Source organism: Neospora caninum, chromosome VIIb (assembly GCF_000208865.1).
Source record: "Neospora caninum Liverpool complete genome, chromosome VIIb".
NCBI lineage: Eukaryota > Apicomplexa > Conoidasida > Eucoccidiorida > Sarcocystidae > Neospora > Neospora caninum.
The window spans coordinates 2,408,050-2,430,297 of record NC_018394.1 but is presented as its reverse complement, the minus strand read 5'-3'; the positions used below and the strand labels follow the sequence as shown (position 1 = coordinate 2,430,297).

At 58.0% G+C, this 22,248-nt stretch overlaps 2 protein-coding genes across 2 annotated transcripts; one reads left to right on the top strand and one right to left on the bottom strand.

The window, feature by feature from the left end:
* Positions 1-263: 263 nt before the first annotated feature.
* NCLIV_026910 (putative SAC3/GANP domain-containing protein) lies at positions 264-7,111 on the bottom strand (the record flags this gene model as incomplete). Its single annotated transcript, XM_003882886.1, has 10 exons — positions 264-453; positions 681-867; positions 1,565-1,637; positions 2,295-2,567; positions 2,994-3,185; positions 3,712-3,910; positions 4,309-4,609; positions 4,925-5,082; positions 5,227-5,294; positions 5,777-7,111. The coding sequence occupies 10 exons, from the start codon at positions 7,109-7,111 to the stop codon at positions 264-266; spliced, it is 2,976 nt and encodes a 991-aa protein (XP_003882935.1).
* An 8,525-nt stretch (positions 7,112-15,636) lies between these two features.
* NCLIV_026900 (conserved hypothetical protein) lies at positions 15,637-21,585 on the top strand (the record flags this gene model as incomplete). The annotated part of the gene is made up of 2 exons (XM_003882885.1): positions 15,637-20,161; positions 21,074-21,585. 2 exons carry the CDS (start codon positions 15,637-15,639, stop codon positions 21,583-21,585), a joined length of 5,037 nt encoding a protein of 1,678 aa, XP_003882934.1.
* Positions 21,586-22,248: the final 663 nt, after the last annotated feature.

The window sequence follows — 22,248 nt, the reverse complement described above, 5'->3', positions numbered from 1 at the left end:
TCATCGAACAGAGGAGGGATTTCTGACTATGAAAAACTCGACGTTTACGCACCGAAAGAGGAATGTCTCGACGCACATACGTTCCCGTTTCCTTCCCTGCATTTCGTGCGTTTTGCGCGATTTCCCCAAATGCCAGGGAGATCCGCGGACAGACATTTCGGATCCCTTCCGGCTGCAGCAGGAGGAACGCTCGACACTTTCCGGCTCTCTGGTGTCTCGGCCACGCTTTCCCTTCAACGCCACAAAATCGCCTCGGAAGTGCATCATCCCATGGCCTTGACTTTCTTTGAAAGGAGACTCGATTTCTCGAAGTTCACGAGGCTCCGCTTGCTGTCGAGCTTCCCGTCCGCATTGAAGACGGCCCCCTCGCGGCGCAGAAAATCCAGCGTCTCCTCGAGGTCTGAGAAGTTCAGTTCTTCTTGCAACTGCTTCGGCTGCAGCACGAGAGACGCTCTGAAAACAAAAACGGCCACCAGAGAGCCGAGAGAGACCGCAACACCAAACACGCAGTGTCAGAGCAAAGCGTTCGCGCAACGCGTCACACGCCAGACCAAGCCTGCGCGCCGGGAAAAGGAGCAGTTGAAACCTCTGGTTCGCCGAATTCCCCCCCAAAAGTGCAAGTCCGCAGATAACGCACCCCCCGCATTTTCAGAGAGGCGCCGCTTTTTCTGCGCGCTTACTTGGCGAGTGTAACGAGGGCAAGCATGCGCACGCGAGGCTCGAAGATTTCACACAAATGCCTCGTTTGGTGCGGTCCGATGGAGGCGAGGTAGAAGTAGCGACGGAAGTTCCCATCAGCTAGCGCCCGCCGCACCTTCATCGCGTAGACGACATTCGAATTGCTTCGCTCCGCAGCTGTCATTTCCGCTGAAAAAAAGGAAAGAAGGAAACAGTTCCCACGCCAAACGCGGAGACAAGGGCTGAACGGCCTCGGACGGAAAAAGGGTGCAAAACCAAGCGACACGAATACCCCCTGAACTCCTCTCGCAGAAAAAACCCCCGTGAGAAGAAAGAAAGGTCCAACTGCCCTTCCTGTGGCCACGAATACACGCCCAACTCTGAACATCTCAACTTGTCCCACCACGCCTTACCTCCTGTGCTACTGCTACATATATATATATATATATATATATATATATATAATTACGGGAAGAGAGACATATTGAAAACAAGCTGTAGACAATAGGGTGGTCTTTGGGTACGAGTTGCGGCGACGGAAGGGTGTTCATCGTCCGCAGGATGTAAAGAGCAAGAAGTGAGGCTCGCCCAGTCTTTCCCTGGTACCCACCAAATATACGCAGAGAGTAGCGATTTGCGTATTCTGTGTCGGCAGGTCTCGGATATCCACTTTCCTCTCGGTCTTGAGATGTATACGTAAAGAAACATGCTTATCTATCTATCTATCTATCTATCTATCTATCTATCTATCTATCTATCTATCTATCTATCTATCTACATATATATATATATATATATACAGAGGTTATTGTGTTTTGGTAGAATATGTCTGTATCGGTGCGTGTTCTGCCTGGCGTGTGCGCCTTCTCGGTCTCTCTTCACGTACACATCACTCGCAGAACGTCTAGACGCATTCCCTGAAGGGCCATGTAGACCAAGCGATAGCAGAGGTACTCAAGCTGCAGAGAAACACATGCATGCAACAGTGCCGTGTATAGAACGCGAAAGCGACGGATGCCCCGGGGAGCCGATGGGGAAAAAACAGGAGTGCACAGCGCCGCTGACGTGAGGACACGACAGCCACTGCGACGCCGACTCCTCTGCAGATGCATTCTGGTCCTATTTCGACGAAACAAGAAAAGTGGACAGGCACCCTCGGCAACGCCATGCCCAACCGGCCTCCTCTCTCTCCTTCAGCGTTCCTCTATTCCCCTCCTCTCCCTCCTTCAGCGTTCCTCTATTCCCCTCCTCTCCGTCGCGTTGCATCTCAAGCGCAGTCTCTCTATTCCCCTTTTTGTTCTTCGCAGATCCTCGCGGGTGATTCGCAGCTTCTCGCCCTTCCTGGCGACGTTACTTTTACACCGGGGCTTCCCTCTCGCACACAAAACGGGGCCTTCTGTGATAAGGAAACGCTTGAAATCCATCTCAGTCACTTTCGAGGCGCCTCAGCCTTCCAGGCAGTATTTGAGTTAATGATTTTCGATCCCTAGAACGGACAGAAACGCGCCAAGGCAGAATTCCACCGCCATAAACGTCGCGGCCTCGCCAAAAGTCGAGGTGCTCGCTCCCCCCTCGCTCTTCGCCCATCTCTCCCCGCTCCCTCCCGTCTCTCTCACCCGCTCCGGATCGTCCTCAGCGACTTGGAGGCGCTTGTAGAGATCGCGCAGCTGCGTCTGACACTGGTTGAACTGCCCCAGATCGTGGTAACTCAAAGCGAGTCGTCCGTTGGTCTCGTACACCTTCCTGGAGAACTCGTCCTTCACGCCCTGCACTGTCAAGTCTTGCCGCATGCTCCGGAACTGCTCCTCCACGTACCGCCAGGAAGCGCCTTCGCGGTGTTTTTGCAAAATCAACTCGAACGACCGACGGAGAACTTCCGGCGGACGAACCTGAAACCGAGGCCAGCCGACACAACGCACGCAACCGTGACCGCCTCGCGTGTGCGTTGGACAGTCCCACGCACCCCGTTCGCTCGTCGGTATATCCACGCGTGTGTGTTTTCGAAACCTGTCGGCCCACACCAAACGGCGCTTCATCTTCATCTACGTTCACTAACCTATGAGACGTTACACCTTCAGGATACACTTCTACATATATATATATATATATATACCAGTATGTGCACAAGTATGTACACAAGTGTATATTCACGTGTATACTCTAGTATATATTCCAGTATATGCATATATATATATATATACATATATATATATATATATATGGTTCATAGCACCTGCATGTGGAGGTGTGCATGTCGGTCTGTGTAGGCGTGGTTGTGTATCCCCGTTTTGATGTCTGTTTCTTCCATCACGCACCGTGGCAGGATCAGGTGCGTTGGTGAGTCGCAGGTAATTCTTCTCCAGAGCAGTGCTCGTGCCAATGATTTTCTCTGTGCTTTTTGCAATGGCCAGCTTCTGCTGCCAAGACAGCCCGCCGCCTCCTCCAGATCCTGCCGAGGGCGACGCTGAACCGTCTGCTGTCCACGAAACTTTCCACAGCGGGTTTTCCTACGGCGCACAGACACCCGAGTCAGGAAGTGGAGATGAGCGCTTCGGCCATTCATTAAAGCGCTGAAAAGGGATACGGCAACGACGCAACACACAAACGGAAGAAAGCAAGCGAAGCAGAAATGTTCAGGCACTCTCCTGGCCCTGGCTTCGCTAATGAACCGCCCGGACCCACTGTCTAGACACGCCGGCGCATAACGTCCAGCGCACATGCCGTCAACAGGTTCTTCGAGACCCACAAAAAAGTGACGGAGACTACGCGCGTTGAAGCAAACAGCGCGAGAGCCTCGAAGAACGAGGAGACAACCGATCCGCCGAGATCGTTAAAAGAAGAGGACCGCAACATGGAACGTATACACAGTATATACCTACATATATAATATGTATATGAGGGTGAACACTTTATTTCCCTGGGATCTGGATGGGTGAATGAAGAGACTGACGAGGGGTATCTTTTGTTCGGACAGAGGTTCCAGTGGAATCAGGCAGTTTCTCGCAGATGTCTCTCCGCGCGCGACCACCTCACCTTGCCGGGAGGCGCACTGGAGCCGGAGCTCGGGCCGGGGCCGAATCGATTCATCCGCTGCAGCCGCTTCTGTTCCTCTTGGGGCGTGCATTTGATGAGCATCACCGGAGCCTCCTTTCTCTCGTCGCCGGCGCTTCCCCGCTCGCCTCGTCCGTCTCGCCGCAGGAGTTGCACTTGGCGCGCCTTCGAACGCGACTTCCTGCAGGCAGAGTCGCCGAGAAGCGAACGCGTGAGGCGCACACGGCCCAGGAACGCACTTCTCGAGATGCGGAGCGAGGACAAACAGCACGCGGGGCAGGGGCGAAGAACCGCGACAGAGGAACGGACACGACCCGTTCGACGAAGCGAAGGGAAAATGACGAAACCCCCACTCGGCCGCACACTCCTGGGCATGGGTTCCGCCTGTGTTTACCAGCGTAGTCTGTGGGTATTTACATCGCAGCACGCACAGGTTCCTAGACAGACCCGCGAAATGCGCATGTCTTTTCCCCCTCGCTGGCCAGTTGTACACCCGTCTCCGCCACATCGTTCTCCGTTCTCGTCACTCTTCGTCCCGTCCGCTGTCGCTGAAGCGCGTTCTTCCCACCCTGCGCCTACCCTAGACCCCGGTCCCACTTGTCGGTGAGCGAGATGTAGTCCTCGTCGCCTTTTCTCCCGCGACCGTCCACCTCAGAGAGACTTCGCGCGTCGTCCGGTCGGTCGTCTCGATCTCTCCGGCCGTTCGAGGGGCTCAGCTGGCTCTGGCGGTGGCGGTACGCGTTTCGTTCGTTTCGCCCGTGCCGAAAACTCGAGGCGCCGTAGACCGGGCTCCGACTCCGACTGCGGCTGTCTCGGACGCCCTCAGAGTCGCGCCGGGTATGTCGCCCCGAGCCTCCGCCGGTGCCCGATGCGTACGGATCTGCGTGGGGAACCGCGCGAAAAGGCAGCGGGGAAACGGAAAAGCGAGCGGAGTCAGAGCGCCGACGCGCATGTGGCGGGTCTCGGAAGCGAATAAGAGTGACACACACATACTTTATCGCTGCAAATCGGCAACGCGATTCTCTCGACGAAAGCGCTCCAGGCCTAAATGGCACAGCACACGACGCTCTGTGGTGTCGACGTCTTCACATGCGAACGCACGCCGCGCGTCCCCTCTCTCGCGTGTGCATGCAGACTGGCGCTGGCCTTTGCGGCGCTTGAAAAACCCGAGAGTTTTGCGCAGCCAGGCTCTTACCGGCAGTCATCGAAGTGCCTCGGTCACTGCCGAGACTCGGTTTCCCGGAACGCTCGTGGCTGCTCATCTGGAAATTGAGTTTCACCACCTCACTCTGAATCTCGTCCTCGGACGGGACGGGATGCGTGGCCCAGTCTCTGCCGCCGAGGAGGCCCAGTCTGCAGTGCGAGAGAAAACGCACAATTCCGAAAAGAAGGTGCGGCGCCGAGCAACTGAAAACAGCGAGGCTTGGCTGCTGTCTGCCCATCCGTGTGTGGCGCTCTCTAGGTGCTCAACACAGACAGACCCGCATGCGCTCTCACCGGTAGTCGTTTGTCATTTTTTGACTGAAGAGATTGACCGTCCGCCGCCACTCGAGGCCTTTGTCGCCCTGAGGACACGACCACGGTCACACGCAGCACACATTTCCGCCTTCATTTTTTTTCCAAGAGCCAAAGAGGCGCTTCCCGCGCACAGGCGACAAGCGAAAAAAGCCGCGGAGACACTGAGAAGGACGCGCGGCAGCCTGCGGAACGTCTGCGAATTCGGGTTTCGCCGGGTCGGTTACCCCCTGCATGGGTCCGTCGAGAACCGCGCTCCCTTCCCGATTTGCAGAGAACATCCAGATGCATGGCCCCTCTGGTTACGAGCCCCCAGACCTTTTTAACCTGGGAAGAGACACTTGGCCGCGCTCTCTGACGGTCTCGGTTGCTCCGCCCGAACTGGAGAAACAAGGGGACAGCAACTCCGAGGAACTTCCGCCAAGGCGCCTTCGTCCGCCTTGTGCCTGCACCGTTTAAATCCCCCCAGCGAAGCCCCAGGCTCAGAAAGAAGGCCCAGGCCAGTTGCTCTGGAGTCGCCTCAACGGCTCACCATCAAGTGAGTGGAGTGGACCTTTTGCAGCCAGAGGGAGAACGCCTGGGTCGACAAGAGCTGTTGCTTCCGCCGTTCCTCGATGTCCTTGGTGATCTCGGCTGCGCGCTTCAGAGCCTGGTCGCGCGCACTCGCAATGTCGAAGGCGCCGGCGCCCGCAGGCTGTCCCTGGCCGCTGCGATGCTTCGCTTCGACGGCGGCCGCTGCAGCCTTCGCAGCAGCTTCTACGGCGCTCTCAATTCGCGCATGCCCGCCAGGGCCAGGCCCGCCGCCTCCGCCCGAAAACGACGAGACAGTGCCTGCAGGAAGCGGAGGCGGCGGAGGCGGCGGCGAGCTCGTCACGGGACCGCCTGGGTACATCGGAGGCGCATTGTACATGTTGGACATGCTTGGGTTGCCTGAGGCGTACGGGGACGGTTGGGACGGAAGCTGAACTGAGGGCATCGCCGGCTGCATCTGTCCTTGCTGGTACATGTGGAGATACGCCTGTTGCTGCGCCTGCACCATTTGCTGGTAGTACGCGCCGTAGCTCGGCAGCGAAGACGTGGGAATCGCCGCGCCTGGCCAAGGCGCTCCGGCTCCAGGCCCCGAAGCGTCGGCGACGCCTCCGACAGTCGGCGGACACGCGCCTGGCGGTGCCGGGCCGGGGACTCCGGGGACCGGAGAGACCGCCGCTGCGTTGAGGCCTGGACCGCCTGAAGTCGTCGTCGACGCGCTCCCTGAACTCGCAGTGGACGGGACCGACGCCGCCGAAGCCGGAGGCGCAGCGGCGTGTCCTTCGGGGCCGCCACGCGTCTTCAACTTGAGGGAAAACGCGACGCGCCCTTGAGATCCCCTCTGCTGGTGACTTCCTTGCGGTGCCTGACTCGATGGCGGGAGAGGGGCCGCGGCACTGGGAGCCGCCGTCGAATCCGGCATGGGGGCAGGCGCGGGGGTTCCCTGTGGACTCACACCGGTCGCGGCCGCAGCGAGCGTCGCCTGATACCGGGTCTTCACCAAATCAAAGAAACCGCTGGCCTTCAACTTCTCGACGCACTCCCGTGCCTGCTGCATCGCGATCTCCGGAGGCGCCGTTTGCCGCGCAATGCCATAGTAGTGGTTCGTGTACTGCTGGTACGCATACGCGAGATAGGTGTCCATGTCCATGTACATTCCGCCGGCTGAGTTGAAAAGCGCGCCGGCTGGCCCCTGGGCAGCCTGATCCACGGCAGGTCCGATCACCCCTGCACTCGACCCCGCAGGCTGATTCGCCATCGCGTTCCCCAAAGCGGCAGTGGTGTTTGCAGGCGCGCCCGCGCCCTGGGGGCTCCAGAGGCCCGCAAAGCCCCCGGGCATCACACCAGGCCCCACACCCGCCATATATACGGAGACACCTGCAGAGACAACAGCCCTGGAAAGAGAGGAGAAGCGGAGACGACACGGTGGCGCGTCCGTCGAGCAAAGCGCGTGGACCGCGAGCGAGTCGGAGAAACCAAATCCAGTCGGCGCCGTCTGCGGACTGACGCCTTCGCGGCGCGGCTGCCGTTCGCCGGACAACCCACGGACACGCGGTCCCCGCCAGAGGACCGCAGGGACGCGAATAACAGACGCGTCGCCCCGCACAAGGAGAGCGCGGGAGGTTGAGAGCAGGTCAGAGAAAAGGAACGCGAAGAAAGCAGGCGAATCCGAGGAGGACAGAGACGGAGCCAGGGCAGAGGAAGCAGCGAGCGAGGAAGCGAGCCGAGACACCCCACACGAGGCGGACAGAGGGAGCGGACATTCGATCCGCCCGACAGCGGCAAGGTCGCGCGCAGAAGGGGCGTGGAGACGAATCGCGCGAGGCTGACGCGCGCCCGCCGACCAGAAGTCGGGTCGCACGCGTCTCGGACTGGGAGTGGCGGAGCACCTCGCAAAGCGGCGAATCACCTTTTCACGCTCGCTCCACGAGGCTCGCCGCGTGGCCGGTCCGCCTTCCTGCAGAAACGTGAGTCGTCACCCCTGCGCCGGGAAGCTCGGTTGGGTCCGTGCATGCGACGCTGCAAAATCTGCCGCTGTTTCGGCGGTAGTGTGTGTGTGCGTGTCGGTACAGCTGAAAAAGTCTCCTCGTCGAGAAGGAAGCCGCGGGGTCGAGGACGAGCAGCCGCGTTCTTCCTGTCGGGTCGATTCCACGCTTTCTCCTCGTGATTCTTTCGAACGCAGAGAGGACACGCGTCCTATTCAGAGCGCAGAGCGCCTCAGAATCCACGTTTTTCGCGAGAGAGAGAGAGAGCGAGGACCACGCCCTCGTGTTCCACGGAGGGTTTCCTCGCAGGTCGACGCACAGAAGCTGCGACAGGCCTGCGCCGGCAAGTGCCCACTTTGCGCACTCTCTCCCTTGTGTGATTTTGGACGTGTCGCCACGTCACAAGGGAGGCGGAAGCAAAACGGCGCAACAGCGGAGCGTGCAGATGGTGAGGAGACGTGCGATGGCGCAGCGGCGTGGTGAGCGCGGCAGCTGGAGTGGGTCCTAGTGGATGTGACGCAGAGGCGAGAGAGGACACGTGAGAAACAGGGCAAGGAGAAACGAAAAGTATTTCGGAGGGGATACCTGCCCCGACAGCATTCTCGTCGCCTCGCGCAGCTTCGATCGCCTTTCAGAGACGCCGCTCTCTTTGTCCTTGTCAAAAACAAACCTTGGTGGAAGCATGCGTTGTCCGCCCCGTCTTCCTCCTCCCTGGCTCCAGAGCCTCGGACAAAGGGGGTTGCTCGTCAGCGGCGCAGCCCTGTAGCCACCTGCACGTATGTCTCACCCTGTAAAGGAGTTCCTGCGTATGCCTTGCCTGAATGGTCTCCTCTCCTGCAAGGCGTTCTCGACGGAAAGACTTACCTCTCACAGTGCATATCTCCCGTATGCCTGGACTCCTCCTCTGTGTCTGTGTCTCTTTCTCCCGCTGCGCGCACCTTTTCGATTGTCACTGCGAGGCGCGACGCTGGACAACCCCTCGAAAGTTCCGCGCAAAGACGCGCATGCACCCTTAGAATGGCCGAAACGCGAGGCGAAGATTGCAGGATTCACCGGTAGCGGGCCCCAGTCGAGCTTCACTTTTCAGAGAGACAGTCCCCCGGAGGATGCCCCGTTGAGATGAACAGACGAATGACCAAGAGAGACCAGCGGCAAGCGGAAACGAGAGATAACCAGACGGCAGACGACCAAACAAGGAGTGAAGAGAGACAACTTCCCTCAGCAGAGCGCCAGGTGATGCACAAGAAAACCGGGAAGTGACAAGACTCTAGCTGATTACGCGAGGAGACAAAGAGCACAGGCGCTCGCTCTGTGTAGAAAATCGCCAGAAAGATTCAAGGGAAACAGTCGGAGACACAGAAAGAACGAGATTCCGCGGTTATCAGGTCTTCACTGGCCGTCCCAGTCATTTAGCCGCCTTGCTTCCACCCCAGAAGCAACGAAGAGAAAAAAAGTCCAAAGTACGCCAATACCCCTTCAACATGCGATGCCTCTACAGTTGGAATACAGGCACGCAACATGGATCACTGCCTGGCAGGCCAGAGAGACGAGTTTGGCGAAAGACGGTTCCAGACGAACAAGAAAAACCGTTTCGGAGGAGAAGGGGATCATACGACGTCATTTACCGACTCTGTAAGAGTATAGTTTGTGCGTGAACAAAGAAACTGAACAGAGGTAAAAAAGGGGAAATGGCACGGGAGGGAAAAGCCATCAGTTCACGTTTGAAGTGGACGGCCGGCCAGACTGTACGACTCTTACGTTTTCTTCTGAACAGAAACACACTGTTTCTGGCGACGCGCCACGGGACGACTGAGTCTAGCGTTCGGTGCACTTGCCAGGAAAGATGCAACCCGGAATCGGTAAGAAAGACAAAGACAATCGCCGGACGAGATGTCCCAAGGACAGGTGTATACGAATCATGAAACGCCGCCAGATAAACGATCAGACGGAAGATGAAAGCACATGTCCCCTAGTCCACGGGTCAGGTGTACATACAACCGAACAAGGAGCATTCAAAACAACGGGGAGTTAGGGAAACGAGCACGCGACATCTCGCGACACGCACCTCTCACGCATCGGCAGCACATTCATTTCCCAGGGCGAGGCAGTAAGTTGGGGGGCAATAGGCACAGCCCTCTTACTTGAGCTAGCACTGGAACTGCGCGAAATCCCCACGGAACCGCGGACGTATCACCTCTTTAGCAGGAGATCGAACGGGACCGTTGTGAACGGTGAAACCAGAACGCACGAGCGCCTGACAGTTCCTCCCTCTGCAGGACGTGGACTTCGCAGATCCGAGGAAGAAAGGGGAACGGGTGGTCAGGATCTGGCTTTCAGAGCACACGGTCATCCAGTGGATGCGAGTACCGTCACCGTTGTCTCAGGAATGTGCCGTAATCTGTGAGAGCTCGAAACAGAGCTTTAGAGCATCGGAACGAGGGGACGACGCAGAACGGCTTCACCTCGCTTGCGCGAAATACCTTCCTGGAAAATGTCCCTGTAAGAGTCTGTTCTTCTTCGGTGTGGTGATGAGACACAGGTCGCCTGAGAGGAGACGCTCCAGTTGTTTTTTAAGCCGCAAGGCGGGCGGGCCGATTCGATCACCGCAGCCTGCCGTATCAGATACGCGGAATCGGCCCTCAGTGTCCGCAGTCGATATTGCGATGGTGGTAATAACGCATTGCTGCTAGTGGTAGATTCACCTGATTTCTGTAAGAACTCTGTCGTAGTGCGGGGGAACGTTGGGGACGAACGCATGATCTGCCCCGCAACAGTGGCTGTGTTCTGCAGGAGTTTCTTCGACGGTCGCGCAAAGTACCCTCTCAGCGCGGCAATTCAGTCGCTTTGCCTTCCTCTTTCACCACGAGTCTGCAAATATGGGCGGGTGCACGAGCCGTCTTCCAAGATTTTTGACTGAATGATCGGCCAAAACCTCGGCGTTTTCAAGCTCGGAGTCTCTTCACATGCCGCCGGCGGGAAAAACCGTGCTGGGGCATCAACGCCGCCGTCGTTCCAATTCGCTGCTGCATAAAGTTGTGCACGAATCACTCAATCTCTAAACCTACACGACGTGCCCATAGAGTGAAAATTCACATGCCGTAGATGAGCGAAGAAAGTGTCGTTTACAGGGAAAAAATGCTTCTGCGGACAAGGAGAGTACGCGGCAAGGCGGTGCTTGCGGCCCCCGCCCCTCGCCTTTGAGACTGGAAATGGATGAAAGGGAACGGCCACGACGAGACGGACGAAAAAAGGAAACCGTTTTCTCGAACGAGAGATGGCTGGTGCGCAAAGTGCCACAAATTTTGTGAACGAGAAAGACGACAGAGCCACCCGAGAAAAGTGACGGGTCTGCCCCTGTCCTGCATGCAGAACTGTGCAGCGAGCTGTGAAGTGTAAAATGGCCCAGGCGACAAGGCGAGCATACTCCTGGTCTCGGCAAACTTTGATCTTCTTCCACGACGAAAAGCCCTCTTGGAGAAGATCCTGAGTGGCGAAAGCAGATACACGAATGGGTCAAGTCTCCGCAAACGCAGCTGCGGCTCGTAGCGGCTCTATTTAGAGAGCATGCGGCTGTCGGGGACAGGAGGGCGTTTGGCACTCCGGCCGGCGCCGCGAAGGCGAGCAGAAATAGGTGGCCGCTAAATAGACATATTTTCCCCTCTCAGTTGAGGCGGAGAAGATCACAAACACAGCAAGGTCCAGGTCTTTCTGCGGCCTTGAGTGTACAGACACCTACAAATCCTGCCGGCTATCGGGTATTTGGTTTTCATTCCAAAAAGCGGGTCGTTTCACAGCTGGCGGCAGCCGGTGGCCAGGCGAGAGCAAACCCGCGTACCTCTGGAGGCAGGTGTCCACCGAGGAACGTTGCGTGACCCCACTCTTCTCACCGGGCACCTGTGGCGAGAACGCGATACGAACGAACGCACAGCTTATCGTATTCTAGCGTTCTTGGCACGGTGACTGCAGCATACCGTACTTGAGTTGTTGCGCCCAACAACAGTTCAGTATCATCGTTTCATCCGGCGTAGAGTCCCCTCCATGCCTGTGGTGAAAGTATGCTCATAAAGATTATCTCTGATTCCATATCAATACTCAGATGTCTGTTTCTGACTCCATCCTCCGCCCCAACAAGGTTTACGCCAATGAGTCATGCTGCTCCACATCGAGACTCGGTGTTCCGTGGCAGTATGCGAGGCAACCCGTGGTACACTTTTCCTATTTATGTATTTGTTTACGAAGGCTGCATGAACGTGAGCCCATAGAGGGACGGGCAGAGCAAACACAGCCATGAGAATGAATATAAATGTATGCTTATTAGGTTTACGTGCGCATTACTTCGTAGACACGCAAACGGATGGGCGTGTGACGCTTGGGGTCGTTTCAGGGTTACAGGGAGGAAGCACTCAGCCTCTGTGTCACTCGGGAGACGTGGCTGACTGTGAGAAACGAAGCAGTCTATATTCCAAGCGGAGAATTTTGTGCTGACATACCGCAGCGTTGCTCCTGCGGCGGAATCTGTGAACCTGCGCCCGCACGATGCCGTAAAGATAGATGCTTCGGAGTACAAATGAATTCAAGGTCAGCATTAATTGCACGTTATCCTTGCCCACTGCCCCGGTCCCCTCCACAGCGCGTAGGTCCATAGAATCAAAAATTCAGGTCGAGCTCAGCGTGGGGTACACGGCGAATCGCAACCATGTGCGCTGAATATCAGCCTTCAGGGTTGCATCAATCATGTATAAAGCTAGGCAAAAGAAACGGAAAAGGTTTTGCGTGCAAGATAGCCTTTCGGCAGCTCAGACAACGACGCAGACGGACGATTGGAACTGTTGTACGAAGCCCCACCCTGCAGAAATTCTAGAGTTGGGTTTCATAGCGGAGCGCAGCCACAATAATGAAAGCCAACTATCGAACAGCAAGTAAAAACGCCAAATTTTGTTCAATCTGGAGAGCGCGGAAGACAACGTGGCCAAACCGGTCCCATCACCAACGCTTGTTAGCAGTTGTTTGCTTGAAGTCAGAGCAGAATTTGTTCTGTAGGCTAGGTCAGATGCAGCTGGATTAAGGTTTTGTAGGGGAGAAATGCTTATATTTGAAGTATGAATACTTCAGCATGACCAGAGTCTCATCAACGCGCTTATCTTATGCGGTCTCTAGCATTCTTCATTTGCAGTAGTGCAGGTCTTTGCGGTTGGCCTGTTCTGTAAAAATGGCTGCAAGACTGCTGACTCTGGAGTTGCGTCGGCATTTATTCCGGCGAGAATCCTGTCGTTTTCATATATCGACTACCGTTTTCAGCCGGATCGCCGCCACTCTGAGCACTCTTGAAAAGTTCTTCAAATGATAACCGTCAAACATGTGTGTTTTACCGACTGGCACGGGCGCAGATTACCAGGTGACCTCAATCTCCAGTGGGGTTCAGAATAAAGTGTCACCAGTTTATTCCCACAGACGTGCCGCCTACAGCAGTCGCTTCGAATGTGAGAGCGTTGGGTTTTGGGGGTGGCCGGTACAAGAAAGAATGTTTTACCGGCGCCGGTTTCTCTCCCATAGTGTCAAGACCACGATCGCTTGAAACTTCTGGACGTTTTGCATGAACGAACTGTGGGGCTCAACAGTGTACGGGGCTCTTTTTCGGGGAAACGATTCTTGCTAAATCCACGTTGAAAAGGTGCCCCAATCGGATCCCCCTCTTTGTCGATTGCTTGTTTCCGACGCTGAGCAGACGACCCCCGATTTCTCGTGCATTACCGCAAACACCGTTCTATTGATCGCAGAACATTCGAAAGACTTGCCCAAGTCATCTGCCGTTCCGTCGCAGCGTGGTGAACGCACTGGTCGACGACAAACGGTCGTCGTCCACTGCGCCTCTTAAAAATCTCCCAACGTCCCTGTATGAATTCCAGCGATATTTTGAACGGGGGAAGCACACTCAGATAGGGGTAGGGTAGTAGCGACGCGTTGTCTCGCTTACGTCTCACAACCCATCTATTTGCTGACCACGCTGCAGACGGTCCCGACACACAACGGTCGACCATGAGAGGCTCTGTAGACCGCTTTCTCTGCATGGAATCCCCCCTGCGAACTGGCAACATTGCGGTCGCCTGCCAAGTTCGCAGCCCTCTGTAGGGTAATGGAGGTTTCTGAAGAGCCCGTTGAATCAATGTCTGGGAGGGTTCGCGCGTCGATTAACGCGAGGAAGGATGGTGAAAAACAGCAGGCTCGCACAGCTGAAGGCGACGCTGCAAAGCGTGCAGCCATAGAAAGGATATTGAGGGAGAGTGGAGATGACCTTCGCTGCCAGTTGCGCTCCTATATCATTGAACGCTTGCATGGTGGCGCCTGGCATGTCAAAAAACAAGTGGAATCTACTCACCATGGAGTCGTGTACTCTGGTCGCGCGGCACCAGCCGTGCCGCCACGTTGGCCAAACACCGATGAACAGGAAGAGAAAGTCCCATCGCAGCGTCCCTCCTCTCTCCCTGTTTCTCCTGGCCGTCAAACCCCGCGTCTTCGCGGCAGATCTGCCGGCTTGACAGCGGGGCGCAGTTCCCCAACCGGACAGCGGCATCATCCGCGCTGCAGAATGGACTCGCCGCGCGAGAAGACGCGGACAGACCTTGAACGTCTCCGTGCCGGACGCTGTCCCGCCTCGTCTCTCAGACAGAAAGCAACTCTTTCGCTTCTTCTAGAGTTTCTAAGCGGAAACGGCTTCTTGTATTCCGCGTCAGTTTTGCAACAGGAAGCGGGTCTCGCCGCGCGGGATCTCGTCTCGTCCAGGCAAATCTGTTCCACATTAGGCCTGCCATCTCAACTGCTGGGGCCTACACCTGCGACGCCCCTCCAGCGCTTCCAAGCGCGTCCGGAAAAGCGAGACACATGTCTCCTTAGTCGCCTTGTCGACTTCGCGAGGCAACGAGGGACGGTGCGCTCGATCCCTAGCAAAAATGGAAGGACTGGCTCTCATCCGCCCCGCCGGACCTCTGCCGAGGTATCGCGGCCTCAACGAGAAAAGGCGGATTCCCCAGGGACTTTGCGAAGCACGTCTGCTCAACCATCCACCCTGAAAGAGGCGAAAGGCTCCACCCACAAGAGGATTTTCCACAGGAACTCTGTATCCCGTTGCTCCAGCGCGCAATCCAGCTGCAGCTCGTGCGGGCGCAGTACGCACAGCAGAGTCAGCAGTTCTCTTCCGATACCAGCAGGCAGTCGCTCCGTCTCAGAGCCCCCACGCAGATTGCCTACCGACCCCTCGGGAAGTTACTGTTCCGCTTGCTTCGCCTCTTGTGACGAGGGAGAGGATCCAGAGGAGGGTTGCCGCACGCCTTGCGAGGGTGGAGAGGAGCGGCAGTCGAAGCCTACTGCGTGCGTACCTCCTCCCAACGTCAGCCGCGAGGCCCGCGCGGCCTGGCCTCGACCTGCTCTGGGAGGCAGGACAATTTCCCACTCTTCAGAGCCCTCTTCCAGAGTTTCCCCGAGACACTCGTGCTCGGGTGACACACTTAGAGAAGCAGGCTACGCAGCGATACACCGGTGGACTCGAGAGCGTCCAACCGGGTTCGCCAGATTACGCTCTGAGCAGACGTCAGGCGGCGACGAGCATCTGGGCAACCAGGAAGGCACCCAGACAACGAACGTGGCTGATCGACTCAGGGAAATCGACCGCGAATACAGAGAGAAAATTCAAGCGATAGACTCCAGTGGACGCGGCAGCTCGAGCTCTTGCTATTCCAGTTCAGGCAGTTGCGACTGCATCAGCCAAAGCAGCGACAGGAAAATCAAATGTTGTACATCGTGTGACTCCTCAGCGGCGACCGTCGATGCTGGCGTTCGCATGCTGCGCTACGAGCGGGAATGTGAGGCACGACACCGACGTCAAATGGAGCAGGAAGTGTCGAGAATCCGCACAGTTGAACTGAGCGCACTACGCCTGGAGGAGAGCCAGAAAGCCCGGCAGCATCTGTTAACGTACAAGCAGGAACTTGATCGCCTTCATGCAGATCGGGCGGCACGGCTAAAGCTTCAAGAAGAAGCTGCGGCAGAGCGCCTTCGCATGAAAGAGAACGAAATCGAAAAGAAGGGGTTTGCTTTGAGACAGGAAATCAGTGCTCAGCTCCGGGCGACTCAGCAGCAGCAGCGGGACAACAAACGCCAGTGGGAAATAGAGCAGCAGGCACTCGCTCTGCGTGCGAAGGCCCTCGATGCTCGAGAGGCAAGACTCTCGGAAAAAGAGGGGCGCCGGAGTCAAGAAGAGGTGCTCAACCAGAAGCAGTTGCTCCTCAAGATGGAAGAGCACAGGCGCTCGGTGGAGTCGGAGATGCAAGAAAGCGTTGCCCAGCTCAAAAGAGATCGCCTGGCCCTCGAGAAAGACAAGGAACAGATTGAACTCGCACGGCAGCGGCAAAGCAGCCTGGAAACACAGGCCAAGTTGCAGGCGGCAGCGAACGAACAGATGCAAACTACCGTCAAACAGCTCGAGGCAGCTGCGGAGTCGATGCGGCAAGAAAACGAGCGGCTCCAAGCGCAGCTGCGCCTTGCGAATGAAGTGGCCAAGCGGATCAAGGACCAACTGGGTACGAGCGAATCCGAGCTGCACTGTCTCAAGCGCGAGAAAGCCTCGCTTCTGGAGCAGCTTTCAACGAAAAACGAAGCCGAGCAGCGCTACCAGCGTGTGCATTCGCGCGCCATGGAGGAGCTCCACGGGTGCCTTCGCGATACCCGACTTGCGTCACAAGACCTCGAACGGAAAACAGCGCTTCTCCAGGATGAACTGTCCCGGCTTCGTGCCGAACGGGATCGCGCGGTTGCACAGGCCAGAGCAGACGCGGAGAGGGAGACCAAGGAACGTACTCAAAAGCTGCAAAAGGAGTTGACGCAGGAGCGACTTCTCCGAGCCGACAAGGAACGCGAAGTGCACAAGACACAGGTCGAGTTGGAGAGACTGAGCAGCCTAAAGCTGCAGTGGCAGCAGAAGGCGCAAAGGCTTGAAGGGTGTTGCGATGCCTCAGCAACTTGCTCGGAGAGACACAGACGCCTGCTTGCTTCGCTCTCTGCAACGCTTCGTGCGACCGCTGACATTGATGACGCTGACGAAGCCGGGAACGCGATTGCAAGCACGAGACGGAAGACTCTCTTTGAGCGGCATCAAAGACCGATGGACCTCTTCACATCCGCTCGGCTCTTCGGCCACGGGGAATGTCAGCCAGCTGAGCTTCCGCCTGGACCCTTTCCCGATGAAAAACACTGGAAAGCCCGACGGCCTCCCAGCAGAGGCGATGGCCCTCGTACCACTCCGCCCCGTTGCCGGTCTCCTGAGCAGTCCGAAAGGGGAACGGAGACAGGCGTGAGGAGCCCCGCAGCAATCCGACGCGGATGCACGCCTACGCAGTCCCGTCGCGACTGCCCCGGCGAGCCCCAGGTCGGAAATCTGGGAGGCGATACGCGAGAAAGCTGCTCGGATCTAAACGGGAAGTTCGCGGAAAGCACGCTGCAGTGTCGCGTATCCGGGAAGGCTTCGGTGCAGAGAACGCGTCCAGCGGTTGGAAGCGAACCTGGCACGCAGCGCGGGTCTACGGAAGTGCGGATCGAAGATCTTGAGCAGCGCGTCAGAAAGTTCCTCGCCTCCCTGCAAAATTCCGACAAGCAGCCTTTAAGAGGCAGGCGGGCAGAGTCTGGGCGGCGTTCGCCAGACGCGGATAGCCTCCCTCCACAACCCATTCAGGCTGCAGGCCAGCCTCCACGGCTCGGCGGAACCGAGCCTTCGCAGTCTCCGCTTGTCTCCGTTCCGCAGTGTACCTGGCCCGTCGAGCCTCCCAGGAGTTCTTGCAGAGGGTCGGCAGTCTCGCACCCGCAGCCTGTTCTCGCCTGCGTCTCCGCGTCGCCGCGTTTGTCGCCGCGAAGGAGCAAAGAGCCGCAGGCTCCCCCCGCGGTCGGAGACTGCAGAGGGCCAAGCGACGGAGACGCGAGGACCGGTTTGCTTTCGGGACGTTCAGACCCTCGATTCAGCCGGCGACTTGAAGGCGCCCCCAGAATCGGCAGCGAGAGGGAAGGATCCGGGAGTAGACGGGGCGAGCTGACTGACATGAGATCTCGAATGAGATCAAATTTAAATGGGACGGCCGCGTGGACATGCTCGCATACTGTTCCAATTGCGAACAGAGCACGGCACAGTCCTCAGCCAACCGCCTTGTCTAAGATTCTGCCGGGGCCTCCGACGTCTGGGGCTGGCCCACTGGAGACCCCGGAATGGAAAGCTTCGTTTCCCTTCTCTCAGAAATCCTCCGGGGAGATCACCGACAGCGACATCAGCGTAATGCTCGCCAACTGTTCTATCGGGTCTCAGAAGATCGCCCTCGGTTCGCCTTCTCGATCGGGCGCTGTTTCTGCGCCGCCTCCTGCTCCGTCTGTGGATATGGAAGAGCTTGGGTCTCCTGCGCCATGGCGCTTAACAGAGCACACCGGTGTCCGTCCCTCCTCTCGATGGCCACAAAACAGGCCGTGGACTGCCATGATCTTGGCACGGCAGCAAGAGGAGGACCAGGAAACGCCACCGAACCGCTGGGTTGTGTCGGGGACTCGGGAGCGACGTGACCAGTCCCGTGGCGATCTAAACCAGAGCCGCAGGCACGGAGTAGTACCCGTCGCTGTGTCAGGCCTTCGCCGTACCTCACCGGGTGGGTTTGGAGGCGAGCGGGATGACGCCTCCCATCGCGTGCACGTGGCGGGCGGAAGCCGCCGGAGAGAAGAGGAAAGATTCCTCGCTGACGGGTGCCCAGGCAGCGGTTCAGGAACATCCGTTGTCAGGTCACGGCCGACAATAGGGCCCTTCTGTAGACGCAGCGGTCTGTTAGCCGCAGTTTCTACAGAGGAGGATGACGACGAGTTGGAACAAGGAGAAGTCCGTAATGACGGGGGTGGGGTAGGCTCTGAAGGCCGTTATCTCCTTATCGCTGGCCCCGACAGTCTCCACGAAGCTGCATCCACCCCCAGAGAAAGTCTTGCCCCTCCCGACGCCCTGGAAAGCGGGCAGAGCTCGTGGCCATCACCGGAGGTTCGCGCGACATCCATGGACCGATCAGCGTTTCTTGAGCGACAGGGGCCGGCATTGACAGCGGTAGCTTCGCCGGTAGCCCCGGCACCTCAACACCTCGATGCGAGAGCCGAGCTAGCCACACAGACATCTCTCCCACAACCTTTCGCCGTCTCTCCGTCCTTCTCCGGAACTCCTCACGACGGTCGTAGCGTCGCAGACGCTCCGGCAGACCTTCGACTGTCCTCGCGTTTCGGACCCGTCTCGGGTACCAGTCATTTCGCTTCTCTTTCAGAGGAGCCAGAGGAACAGACTGGCGACGTGGTTGGGAAGCCAGTGGGGAGGGAGTCTTCTCAGGGCCCTGCTCTTCATCTTGCCGTGCTACCGCAGAATCGTGGTCCGGTCCATCTGGTTTCCACTGCACAAGATCCGACCCAAGCTGAAGTGCTTCGTATGAGGTCGTCCCCAGGACGCTTAGACATTGGCGAGCCCTCGTTCACGTCTGGATCTTCTCCTTCCAACGCCCCTGTAGCCTATGCCGAACTGCCCGTGTCGCCTCTTGCTCCGACTGTGTCGCCCGCCGACCACAGAGCAGGCAGACGCTACCTGGAGACGCTCGCCGTGTCTCCGAGCCTTCAACCACGGCCAGCATCGGGGCGCAGAGAGGAGGATGGAAAGCTGTTCCAGCGTTCCGAACCGGCCTCGCCGTATGCGAGCTCGTTCGCAGGCGCTGCATCGCCGTGTGCAGATGGCAACGTTCACGAGGGCAACAGCGAACCTCCTCACGCAGGTTCCGCGGAGCATCTCGGGTTCGCTTGCCGGAGACCAGCACGCCTCGGCGCTCGTCAGGAGTCCGCTGAGGGTCGAGCCGAGCGCTCCGAGTGCCGTACATTCGGCCCACAGACACAGGTTCTCGGAACCCGCTCGCCGTTGCACGTGACGCGGAGCCTGTCTCGCGAACCCGAAACGTTTCGAGCAGGGAAAGACACTTTGTCTTCTTTCCTACCCGTCGCGTCTAGCCCAGGATTCTTCGGTCCCCCCGTCACATACATGCCCGAGGCAGACGCCAGAGCTGCGCGCCGGCCAAACGCCTCTCGGTTTGCACTCCGCCGCGGCGCAGGATCGCTCTTCTCCGCCTCTCCAGAAGTTGACTGCGGGACAGACACACTGTTAGGCGTCCAGCTGCACGCGCTTCCGAGCTCCAGCTTGGGGCTAGACCGTGAGGCGAAGAGTGTCCCCAGGGACTGTCGCGCATCGTCCCCGTCCCACGGGCTTTCGGGTGCCTCGCACTGTGCCTCACGATGCCGCCGGCTGTCGCCGTCGGGCGCCGATCGACAACCAGGGACCAGTCAGGCCTTGTTGCCGGTTCCTACTGGTAACGCTCCTTTCTTGAAAAGGAGTGTGTCTGGGAGACCGTTGCACACCCACCAGCAATTCTCGTCAGTCAGGCGCAGTGCGTCCAACCTATCCAGCAGCGCAACACTTTCACCTGGCCGCGACGGGATTAGGCGACGGCAGAACGGTGGGAGAGTCGAGACTCCGCATGAGCGATACAGGTCCACGCCCGTCGCCGGAGACCCAAGGGAAAATCTTGCGAGTAGTACGCAGCACGTCCGCAGTGCAGAGAACCGCTGTGCTGAAGAGGAGGCGAGCAGGAGGTTGGAGAGTTCGAAGCACGTGTCTCCGACCTCTGCACGCCCGCCGCGCTCGTTCCCCTTATCGCCTTCACGCTCTCCTCGGGCATGCACTCCTGTCCAAGTCTCCGCTGCTGCCAGGCGATCGCTGTCACCCGCTCGTCTCTCGGGGGGTACTACCCCGCGCACTCTCACTCGACCTTCTTCGCGTCCTGTCTCTCGCTCGCTTTCTCCTCGTCCATCTTCGCATCCAGTGCCTCGCTCTCTGTCGCCCGCTCCTGCTCGTCTGCTGTCTCCTCGGACCGTCTCCAGTTCCTTGTCTCCCCGTCGTCCTTCGCATCTTCCTTCACTGCTCCCTGGGCCACGATCTCCTTCTCGTCCTCGGTCTCGAGTGCCGTCTCCGCGTTCGCCCTCTCGGAGCGCTTTTCCTCGTCTCCCCCCTGGAGAGTCCGCTCTGTCCGACGTGCAGGGTGGTGCAGTGTCTCCCTCGTCGCTTCCTTCGCCTTCTTTGCGACATGCAGTCAGGGAGACACATCGAGGCAAGAGCACGGAACGAAGCCCGTCTAGTCCGCGGAACCATAGCCAGACCGTGCATCCTCGGCGGACTGAACTGAATCCCCCGGCGCAGTGGCGACTCCTTGAACTTGCCCCAGAGCCTCTCCCGCTCCACTATCCCACCGGAACAGCTGCGAGGGCCCTGGCTGCGTACAGTCGGCCAGGAACGACTTGCAGCGTCTGTTCACCTCTGTCGCGATCGCGTCCAAACTCGCCGCCGAGCCCCTGGACGGCGCACCAACGTCCAGATCCAAGTGGCGAGTACGGTCGGCGCTCTGAGCACGGGAAGGCAGAGTTCCACAGTTCAGGACCAGGCAGGCCGGGTGCTGCCGGACTCGCGTCTTCACAGGTGGACAGCCCGACTCCAGGATCGCTAACTGCTTCCGGTTCACGAGGACAGCTCGAGGGCAGTCCAGACCCGACGGGAAGTTATATCATGTCGCAGTCTCCACCAGCTGTCTCGCTCGCGCCTGGAGTGTTGGGTCCAGTTAGCGAGGAGCACTCCATCATCCAACCTCTTGTGTTGGATGACACAGTCGCGGAGCTTAGCATTCCCCTCGCCATCAGTTACACGGTAGCAGCCGAGATGGCTGATCGGCCGGATCGATGAAAAGAAAGCGAGCGGTTCCGCTAGACGGAGTCAAGAGGTGGTTAAACGCAGCCCCGCCGCCCCCAAGCGACTGGGTCCAGACAAGTATTTCCAGGAAAACCCTTTTGGATATGTTTCTACAGTCTGGAGTTTTCGTGTAGCGACTGGGTGTGAGATGTCGGGTTTCTGATGCTCTGCCCAGTGGTGTCCGCCGTGCGTCCTGTGGAGGATTCGACGGCACGCGTCCGTGCTCATTTTCCGTACAATGAAGCTTCTGGAGTGACAGAGGTTAAGGTCGCCTCCCCTCTCTCTCGCCTTTTCACATCGCGGCACCAAACTCAAAAACGAAGTTCAAAACTCACATCTCGGGCGTGCCTTTGTTCCTCCCAACTGAGAATCTCCACCTCAAGCGGTCAATAGGGGCGTAACGTACAAAACCCACTTCTTTTCCTGATGCCCCACATTTCCACCGCCACGCTGACAGTCTGCTGGGGAACGAGACGAACGCGTTTCCGGGAACAAGGGAGTGTTAGCACGAGTCACAGGGTTCCAACAATTGTGCACCCGAAGAACTGCCACTCTTTCGGAATCCACAGCTCATCTGGAGACGTTCAGCTTGACGACAGTTCGGTTCTTGCTATACACGGACGCGCATGCTTATCCGTGCGTCATAGGAACCACGTT